This window comes from Ricinus communis, chromosome 7 (genome assembly GCF_019578655.1).
Source record: "Ricinus communis isolate WT05 ecotype wild-type chromosome 7, ASM1957865v1, whole genome shotgun sequence".
NCBI classification, from domain to species: domain Eukaryota; kingdom Viridiplantae; phylum Streptophyta; class Magnoliopsida; order Malpighiales; family Euphorbiaceae; genus Ricinus; species Ricinus communis.
The window spans coordinates 22,969,065-22,980,489 of NC_063262.1; the positions used below are offsets into that span (position 1 = coordinate 22,969,065).

General features: G+C 30.4%; 1 protein-coding gene across 1 annotated transcript; it reads right to left on the minus strand.

Annotated features, from left to right (window-relative positions):
• Window positions 1-211: 211 nt before the first annotated feature.
• LOC8264015 lies at window positions 212-3,980 on the minus strand. The gene is made up of 2 exons (XM_048376974.1): window positions 3,501-3,980; window positions 212-2,808 (listed from the first exon to the last, which is right to left on the minus strand). The coding sequence occupies exon 2, from the start codon at window positions 2,693-2,695 to the stop codon at window positions 578-580; it is 2,118 nt and encodes a 705-aa protein (XP_048232931.1). The 5' UTR covers window positions 2,696-2,808; window positions 3,501-3,980; the 3' UTR covers window positions 212-577.
• Window positions 3,981-11,425: the final 7,445 nt, after the last annotated feature.

The window sequence follows — 11,425 nt, forward strand, 5'->3', positions numbered from 1 at the left end:
ATTTTACAGTAAAAAGTAAACTTGTCAGTGAAGGATTTAGAGGAATAAATTAGCCCTACTGAAACAAGTCCCCAACTGGATTGCAAATATTGAAATCTGGGCGGTAGCAGCTGCTGAGGACTATCAGCCAGTAGTTGCTAGGATTCCCATTTGCAGACCATATGCACCTTCTTCATACAATGCCTGTAGTCTTAAACTGGAGCAACAAACAGAAAATCAAGAGGCTACAGTTGAACTGCAGCGAGCCTTGCAATTCTTTAGCATTGAATTGTAGCCAAACATACAAATATTACATTTCTGCTTTTGAGTTTGCAGTCAGTTGTAACTGCTCAATAAATGTTACAACAGCCCTCATTGAACAGATGTGCAATTCTGTCAACAAGTAGTCAATGGATTCAGATTTCTCAGGCTCAACGTTCCTCAGTAAACATGAAATTATCTAAAATCATATGGAGTTAACGTTTGCATTGGCCTTGAACCAAGTATGGAATATTGTACAGTCAACCTAAAAATTTTCTGTAAGAATGATAAATCAAACTCCAAATAACTCTTGCTTTCCTGCTTTGACTGTGTTAAGCTAAGCCTCCACATCTGTTGCAGCATGAAGCAGTTCATCTGGAGTTGCAGCTGGATCCAGATCCCAACACTTATCCGGCAAACTACTCGTAGTTGCTTCTCCTTCAAGCGACCAAGATGGCACCTGGTGAGAAAAGCGCACCATCTCTCTCCTTGGAATCCATCTAATCGCATCCTTGTTCATGTTCCTCTGGTATACTGTCTTGAAACCTGCCAACTTAATGAGAGGAGTGACACATACTCCAAGCTCTTCAGAGTAATCATCAAGAACCTCCACCATCTCATACTGATGCCTCACATCATCTGGGGTTGATCTGTTCCATTGTGGAGACCAATTTCGATAAACAGCCCAAATATCTCCGCTTTTGGGATATATTCGAACACAACCGCCCCGGCCAGCCTTTTCTCCTTTCAAAAGATGAGAGAAAATATTCACTTGATCAACAAGATCTGTATTCCATGCTCTGAAATGCCCACAAGATTTTGTAAACCCAGAATCTATCCAATTCACTTGCCCAAATTCAGTATCAGTTTTGGAATTCAAGTAAGTGATGAGAATCTTAAAGGGATTAACTGAGACAACCTGGCGGATCAAACAGTACAAGCGAGGCATACCATCATCTTCATCATATATTGCCCATACTTGCTTTGGCTTGAAGCATTCCTCTGATCTATCTTTGTCAAAATCATGAAAATCTGGGTCAGGGACTGTTATTGAAGTTGGCACAATTTTAACTGGCTTTGTTTGACAGCCAGAAACATCTGAATTATCACGTTTAGGAGCTGCTCCCAGCTCTGTGGATTGATCTTGTGCATTCTCTTTAACTGCTACTGCAACTGAAGCAGATCTTATTTCTTCTAATTTCTTCCGAATTTCAGTCCTTGCCTTGTCAATCAATAACTTCCTAGCATCAAAAGCAGGTGCAATTGAGACACGTCTTGGTAGAAGTTCATTTGGAACTGAAATCTTAGGGTCAGGCTCCACACTGGCATTTCCATTAGCTAATCTTACTTCCGAAGCAGACTTCAAACCACCCTTTTCTTCATATCCATTTTTAACTCCAGCTCCAATGACTTTCCGTTTTTTATCAAGTCTGCCAGCCTTAGAACCTGAAGATTCATTATAGCTAGTAGCAACACTAAAATTCAGGTTATTCGTGGCAGGTTTCACTGAACGCTTTCCATTAGCTGCTGACTTAAAATTAGCTCTTGCTCCAGTAGCATGTCCATTAACCTGATAAACTGTATCATTGGAAACTGCAGATGACGTATTGTGGCCCATGACTCCAGCAGAAGTCCCAGAGAATGAGCTCCATTGAAATGACATATTTGAAACATACTCATAACCATGCCCAGTGTGTAGTCCTGAGGCTCCATTTCCAGTAAATACAGTAGTGGTGGTTGGGACATATGTAACTCCATCATATCCATGAGTTCCATACCCATTACCAGGAACATATGACCAAGGAGAGTAAGGAAAAGAACCATTCACAGGAGCTGTTCCAGTTTCCACAGCAATGAAAGTACCTCGACAGTTCTTACATGAAAGCCTCTTATTCACATACTTCCGCAGATACTCATACTGAACTTTACAAGAAGTGCACACAGTCCAAAATGTATCAAGTCCATGAGAAGTTGATGAATTGGAACTATTGTTATATCCTGCGACTCCAGCAGTATGTACTGAAGATAAGTTTGTCTGGACAACACAAGAGGCCATCTGTTTGTTTCTCTTATGATCATAAGAGCTTCTCTTACGATTATCTGACAACATGGTCCATGCTTCAGATACAAGTTTAAATGCTCCATCAGCTCCCACAGTTTTATTCTTATCAGGGTGAAGCAACACAGCCATCTTCCTATACTGCTTTTTCACTGTATCTCTATCTGCAGAAGGCTTCAACCCTAGAACTGAATAATAATCAATTTCACCATTGCATTTCACCTCAGAGGCGATATAAACATCAAAAGTGGCCACCATCTGAGAGATACCCTCCAATCCAGGAAATAGTGTTTTTGCCTTTAAAGCATAATTCTTTGCACCAAAAAAGTCTTTTTCACCAAATCTCTTCTCAGCAATCTCTTTTGCCCTAAGGGCCTCCTCTATATTGGCTTCCATATAGAAATTCAAGTCACTGAGGAAGCCAAATACTTGATGGGAAAACTATGATCGTCTCAGCATGCGTAAGAGGACTAAAGTTCCAATGCTCATGCATAACCACAATATCTTATCTGCAAATATTTTTTCTCATAATGTTTAGGCCCTTGTGGTATCAATTGATAAAATCCAAAATATTTCTAGGAGATGAAATTACTAAAGTGACTAATAGATGAACAAACCATTTCCAGGGATTTCAGTGTAGTCTCAACATATTTTAACATCAACATCGAGCTCCAAATTATATAAGAACCAAAAAACGAGTCTAATACTTAATGCTTAGTAAAACTAAAAAAATACTTATAAATCAACTGCAAAAAAAATGATTCAGACGTTATAATCTCTTAAATATCTTAGCAATGACGATGCTAAATAAAGCTTCGTATACCATGTTCCTTCATTTCACTCAATTTCTCCACTAACCAAACAGTCACAACATCCATAATTAAATAGCAAAAATTAGTCAGCTACAAAATCATAATCCCAATCAAAGAAGGACCCAAAAGAACAAAATTTAGCTCAAAATTCACAAATCGAACACAAATTTAGCTAAATTAACATATCAAACAAATGCACATAGATCGAACCTTAATAAACCCTAAATTATCACTCCTTAAATCCAAATTCTCAATTAAAATAAAAAAAAATGAGAAAACCCATAACAAATAATAAATCTTTAAACTTTTACAGTAAAAAAGAATATCAACTTCAAATAATTAAACTTAACCCACAAATGAAAATCAAGAAGAAAAAGAAATGAACTCACTTCAGCTAGATTTGAACAGTAGAAATGGAGTGAGTGAAGCGAAGCAAGACCCAGATCGCCACGTGTACTTTATGAGCTCGAGAAAATCAAGACAGTGACTTTGATTTCGTGAATCTCAGTGTACTCTCTCTCTCTTTTTTTCTATTATACACAAAAACACACAAAGTACTCTTTTTTATTTTATAACAAAGTAGAGAGATAGTACAAAAAATGATAAGAGATTTTTTAGGGTTTTTAAAGAAGATGATTAGTAGCTTAGTTTGGGTCTTGGGTGGGTCATACTTTCCGGGTAGGATTTAACGGTTAATCGGCGGCGAGGAATTGGGGGAGGAGATTATTCCCGTCGATCGCCGATCAGGAATTTTTTTTTGGAAAGGAAAATCGATAATAATAAAAATAAATATTATCTTTTTTTTTTAAAGTAAACGGTGTTAATAATATTAATGGTGGTTGTTGCTATAGTGCGCTGGAGTGCGTACTGATAATTTTATTATATTTTTTTAATAATTACTATTAATATTGTTTTTTCGAATAATTAATATATAGTCGTAATTTCCTTAATTAATATTATTTTTATATTATTGTTATTATTTTGAAAGGAAAGTGTTTGGTAGAGGTTAGAAGAAAAGTTGGGTAAAGGTGAATGGACGGTTTTATTCTTTTCTTACTTTTTAGTATATTCGTGTAAATTTATTTGCTTTTTATTTATTAATGATTTATTCCTTTTTTTTACACATTTAGTTTCATTCAAGTATAAATAGGATGCTTGAGTAGAATTTACTTAATAATAAATATACTTTTTTTTATTCTTTTTTTTTTAAAAAGGAGATTGTACTGTCAAAAGAAAAGATACCTTTTATATGGAATTTAGGTATTTTCTTCTAAGCATCGTAGCATAAAAATGACCTCAATGTGTATATATATATATATATATATATAGTAGAAGGCAAAGGTTTACAAATTGAAGGATTGTCAAAGGCAAGCACATTGGCTATCAGAATCCATAGAAAACCATTACAGGAGAAGACTTATTTGCCAAAGAATGAACCACTCAATTAGTAAGAGTCTAAGAACACACACATAGTCAAGAAAATGAATGTGTTTTATGACTGCTGCAAGTTCTTGAGAAATACTTGTATTACTGTTAACCGTATCAATAACTTGTTCAGCATCTGCGACAGACCCTTTTTCCTTAGTCAATTGCATTGCTTCTTCTTGGCCTAGTGTTTCCACTAGAGCTACTGGGTGACAATTCTGTTGTTATGTTTAGCAATCCGCTACCAATGCACTTCCATGTACAAAAAAAGAGGTTCTTGTTGTTATGTTTAGATACTCTGATGCATTGTCAATTTGAAAAAAATATTGCAACAATTGCTAGAAGTAAATAACAGAGGAGTGGGTGTGATTAAACACCCTATTACCTAAGGACAAGTATACCTCTAATGCTTCATTTGTATAAATTAGGTTACTTACACTATGTTTAGCAAAAATAGAGGTTTCTAAAAATCTCAAAAACAACTTTGCCTTTTACAGTGTACTTCCTTCTCAACCAAGGAATGGAGGTTCCAAAATTTTATAAAATCAACTTTAGAGTTGTTTCTTGCACCTTCAAGACTTCAAATCCACTCCACAAAAGATAATCCTTTGAAGCCTCACTTAAGGCATTAAACATCAATCTTCAGTGAGCAAAATAAACATAAAAAATACCTACATTTATGTGTTATATAATTATTTTTAAGATAAAAATGAAAAGATTTAAAAGAAAATTTAAAAATAATTATTGCCGATATTAAATACTAAATTAATCAATTATATACTATACTTAGTTATAAATACATTATTTTCATTTGTTTAAAGATTTCTATCAATTTTTGGAATTTAATGGGTAGTACTTGATAAAGATTCACCTATATAATTTTGACTTTATATAAATAATTAAAAGTTATATCTAGATTTTATTGATAATTTAAATTAATAAAATGGTATACTAAATAAATAAATTATTTAAATAATAATTAAAAAATAGATATATAATCATACTTTATCAACATTGCATGGCCTAACATGTATTTGAACTTGGCCCAGTATGACCCATTAACTCAACTTCCCTAGCCATAAAGAAGCTGCAGGGAAACAAACTTCTTACTCCACCATCGCGGTAGAGGAAGTGCGTGACTGCGACGCTCTACCATAAACATGGACAAAATTACCAAAGGAAAGTGGATTCACAACAAGGCACGACTGGAGAAAACCATATAAGGCGCTCCCAAAGTAACTTACTAGCACCGCACTAGAAAGAAGACTGAACTCTTGAATCTTCACCGGCCGTGGACGAACTGCACCGCCACTAGCTACTGAAGCCTGGACTGACTAAAAGGCATCCTATCTCTCTTGAATCTTCACCAGTCGTGGACGAACTGCACCACCACTAGCAACTGAAGCTTAGACTGACTAATGTTATATTAAATTTCAATAAAATAGATAAGCTAAATATTGAATTTAGTAGAATACTTTTAGGCTTAAGCTTTTTATATATAGAGAGAGAGGCGCATGTCCGTAGCAATGGTTCAGAAAGCAACGATATGGCCATAAAATTTATGCTCTTATGATGAAATGAAGTATTCTACAATCTTGTTCTAACAACGAAAAGGCAAAAGATTTAGATAAATTTCTGAATTTTAGGTCAAAGCTTAATTAAATCTCTAAAATTAAAATAGTTTAATTATATTTTTAAACTCTTAGATATAAAAAATTACATTCTTGAACCTATCTCCATCGATTTCACTCAATAATGATACGAGACCTAATTAGTTTTAGGTGTTAAAAAACTCGTTTTAACTCCTTCCAACTTATATTCTTTTGCATGTGAGGAAGTATTAGCACGAGAGACCCAATAATATAATTATTATATTTTTAAAATTTTAAGAGTGTAATTAAGTTATTCTGAAGTTTAGTAGTTTAGTTATACTTTAGTTGAATATTCATGAACTTATATGTAACTTTTACCAAAGGAAAGAATTATAACTTCTATCAATTAGTCAATTTAATACTTCAACTTTCAATTTAATTTGAATTTTATTTTTTGGTAATATCTAAGCACTTTTAGCTTAACGTGCGCTTTAATTTTATTTTTTTAAATATTTAAACATTTCTATACAATATGCATGAATATATTGAATGAATATACATGTCAAAAAGTATTAAAATATCACAATAGAACAATGTTACATTAAAAGTTAGAATATTAAACTGACTAAAGGCATGTGTTGGCTTAACTGTTGTTGGCAGCTGGTAGCCAGTAGCTGATAGCCGGTAGATAGTTGATAACTGATATTTGATTAATAATTATATTTGATAAAATTATACATAGCTGTCATTGTTCATATGTTTAACTAATGTAGGCATCGGTTAGTTATTTTTTCAATTAAAGTCTTACATTTGTTATTTCATTTAAAATTTTTTATATGTAATATAACCTATTATTAGGAGATAAAAGTTATCATTTTAAATTTATTTTTATAACAACATAGTTATACGTCAAAAAAATAAAAATAAAATATTAGGTGGAAGAATTACAAGGTATATATATATAACAATAGTTTATTGGAATATTTCATAGTTATTTCTTTTTTACATTTATTTTCTATATTTTGAAAATTCTTATGCTTAAAAAGAAAAAAAAAAGGAGATATGATATTTTTTTAAGTTTTTTAGTTTAAGATATAAAAATTAAAAACAGATAATTTAGTTATTATATTTAAATGAACAAAGTTGTTCATTCCAAATTTGGAGCTGATTTGAAGTGGAGTTATTGAAAAAGAATACCAAACACATTTTCTCTCAAACAGTACAGTTAAGTGAAAAACACTCTCTAAATAGCTAAAATTCAAACTCAACATAATGTGATTGGGGATTATTTACTGAATCCTTCTTACATGAACACTTGCCTTCCTATAATTACTTCAAGTTTAGTTATTATTATTTTATATATGAATTTGTTGACTTCTTCATTATAAAATATAAACTTTTACACCAATCTTTTTTATTCATAATTTAAAGTTCTCTTTTATTTCAAGATAAATTTAATTCGTGATGAGACATGCATTAAACAACTATTGAACTACTAGCAAAATGATCAACTCTCATAATAATTTAATCTTTAATGAATTAGACGAAAACCACTAAAATTTTTAAATTCAATCACGGATTATTCTTGAATTATCATATTATAGAACACCATTTTAGTCTCTCAATTTTATGATTATGTTTGATTATAATAATGGACCACATAATACTTGCTAATATTTAAATAACAACTATCAGAGTATTTATATTATAAAATTTGGATCAAGATTTCTTAAGCATGATCAGTGTTTGGACGGTAATTTGGGTCTATAATGTTTGATCAAGTCATGCCCAAAATTATTTGTTAGATTGACTGTGTCAAGCTAGACAAGGCAAATAATCTGATACATTCATTTTTACGAAAATTGTTAATCTAACTATGGTTTATTGAATGAGTCCCCATTTCCAAAATCAAAACTATGGTCTACTTGATTTTTTTTTTTTTTTTATACTTATAGAAGACTCAATGAGCTGCAATTATTACATGAAATTCTTAAATTGAATAGTTTAATTTAAATTTTATAAAAATGAAAAAAAAAACTTGCAATTATACGGCCTAATTTTCAAAATTGTTTAAATTTGTACTAAATCAGACCGAAATACCCCTAATTGTATAACTTACATAATAAATAAATGATATGCTACGAAACTTGTATCTTTCTCAAATTTTATTAAAAGAATTTGAATTATGTAATTGAAGCTTTTGAGATGAAAAAAAAAGGTTATGACTATAATTGTGCAAATTTTTATATCCTTTTTGGACAGAAAAAGATTGAGTTTTGGCTATGATGTTGTCTGCCACTATTTCATGAATAAGAAAATATAAATAAGTTAAATAAATAAAAACTTTTGAAAAAAAAAAAAATATTGATATATATATATATAAATTTTTTACCGTGACATTGAACTCTTGTTTTAATATATATATTTAAATTTAATTTATAAAATCTAAGTTGATGTATAATTTTATAAATTTTTTTATTATTTTATTAATTAATAAATTATAATTATAATTAAATAATAATTTTAATTTTAAAAAATAATATGCTAATTATATTTTATTATATTAACTAATAAATTAATTTTATTATTAAATAATAATTTTAATTTTATTGAAAAAATAATTTATTAGTTAAAATTGTAATTATATTAACTAATAATTTATTTTTCTCATTAAATAATAATATAATTTTAAAAAATAATGTCTCTAATATTACATACACTAATAAAATAATCTTTAATTATATAGTAATTTTTAATTCTGAAAATAGTTATATCAATTATATTGAAATATTAATTTATATAATAGTAAGATTAACTAATATATATTTTTAGAATAATTTTGAAATTATTATATTAATATAATTTTAGATATTAAAAATTAAAAAATATTTAATTTATTTTATTATTTTAAAATATTATAAATAAATACTAAATATTAAAAAATTTATTATTTCATTTATAAATTTAATTTTATAACTAAAATCATAGTATATAACCGTATAACGTATGAATAAATAACTAGTTAATATAAATATATCATTAATTATTTCATCAAGTGGTAGTATTTGTATTAAAGTGGAGTATAAAAGAAAGTTAATTTTTTCTTTTTGATTTAATATTAAATTATATAGATTTACATTGTAGTTATTAATTGGAGGTTAGATGAAAGAATAAATAGGTAAACTAAAAAAGATTAAGATTGAAAAGCTAAATTTAATTATATATTTAAGATGATACCAAATATTAGCTAAAAATGGAGATTTTAAAATAAGTGTCTTAAAGTATATGAAAATAGCCGAAAATGTACAAAATTGATGAGGCATTTTATCCACCAACTTGCACCCATACAAACAATTAATCCTTATTTCAATCTCTATTGATCCTACATTATTAAACAGATTTTTAAATTTGAAATAAAGTAGCTTGGGGTTTGGGTACATTTTGTTAGACCCATTAATTAAGGCACAACAGCCCATTCCTCATAAATAAGCAAATTTTGAAAATATGGGCAAAAGTTTTGCAGTCAAATAGGATTTTTAAAGCATGATTTCTTTAAGTAGGCATTTTTTTTTTATAGAAAAAAAAAACATATTACATTCGTATAATAAATTAGCAATAAGTAATTAGATGTCACTTAATTGGTATTGAAGTCATCTTTAAAATTATAACAGTGAAAATAAATGAATTAAATAAAATTAATGAACGAAATAAATGTCATTAAGGTATTAGTTTTTTGGAGGGTGCATTTTAAGTTCATGTGGTAGAGGTTAAATATAAAACTGAGGTTGGAGGAATGTAAGGGATTAGATTTACAATACAAAATAAATACTTAATTAAATGAATAATTTCATCAAATGATTGTCTAATTAGTTATTAGTTGAGAAAATATAGATACTAAGTTGTTGACCTAATGGCTAACTGCTTACAAACTAGTTGAAAATGCATGAACGACTAAATAAGTTATAATTAATTCCAATACCTACATCAATGATCCATATGGTGTCCATTGATGAAAGGTTTGCGTACGTGATATTTTATATAGAAATTATTTTTCTATAATTATAAAATGTCACTAGTCGATTTGTGAGCCCGTGACCGATATTAGGGAATGAGTAGACGTAAGGCCACCGACTCTCGTAGTAAACCTGACACTCATTAACTTAATTAAATCTTATATGATATTACTGATGTTACAATTTATCATAACTATTACATTCTACATAATTAATTCGGTCTGCGAGAAGAATTAGGTGAGACCCGGAACTATATAAAATTACAACTAACAAGTCTACTATTTCTACTGTGGAAAATCTAAAATTTTACAATTTAACATACCAAATCAATTACATCACCCGATGATGAAGGAGTCGGGTTGCTAGATAAGAGCCGTGAAAAGACTAACAATCACGGATCTGAAAAATAGTAAAATTGAGACTGTTAGTCTCGAAAGTGAGTTAAAATCATATATCCAAAAATATTTACAACACTTCCATAATACTTTTATTTAATTTGAAATAAATAATAAGTCATGCATAAATAAACGTGTCATCTCATGCTTATATAAAATAATTTTCACGTACTACGGGACGGAGTGCCTTAGCAGAACTCTAATCCCAATACTAAACATCTCGACTCTCTCTCATTCTAACAGAACTGACGCCTAGAGAGCGAAGCTCGACCAGGGTCCTTAAATCCAGTTCAGATATTTAATTATCACTAACACTCTTAGCCTTTCGGCTCTCTTACTCTAATAAAACTGGCGCCCAGAGAGCGAAGCTCGATTAGGGCCCTTAACTCCAGTCTGGTCATTTAGGTTTCCAAATAAGCCGGCGCCTAGAGAGCAATGCTCAACCAGGGACCTTTACTCTGGCAACACACTCTACTAAGCCCAGAGAGCGATGCTCGACCAGGGCAAGTCCTAAACTTTTCTTTTTAAATTTACCATTTTACCCTTTTTCCATCACTCTCGGATTTATGTCGGTGCACTCATCAAAATACTATGTTCTATTGCCGTCCCGTCCCTAGTCAATACAAAATCGATAAAATCATAATGCGAAAAAAATGAAACATATATAAATAGTATGTAACTAAATAATCAAAATATTAATCATTTAATCAGAGATATCACGTAAAATATTGGCATGACATACGTAAGCATATATATGACTTCAACTCACAGCTTTGACGACCTCATAGCTCTGCTCCGATGCCTCGAGTGGAGCGAGCCAAACTGATGGATTTATCTAATCACGAAAAATAATTTATCAATAACACTGAAGCAGTTGACAATTAACCCT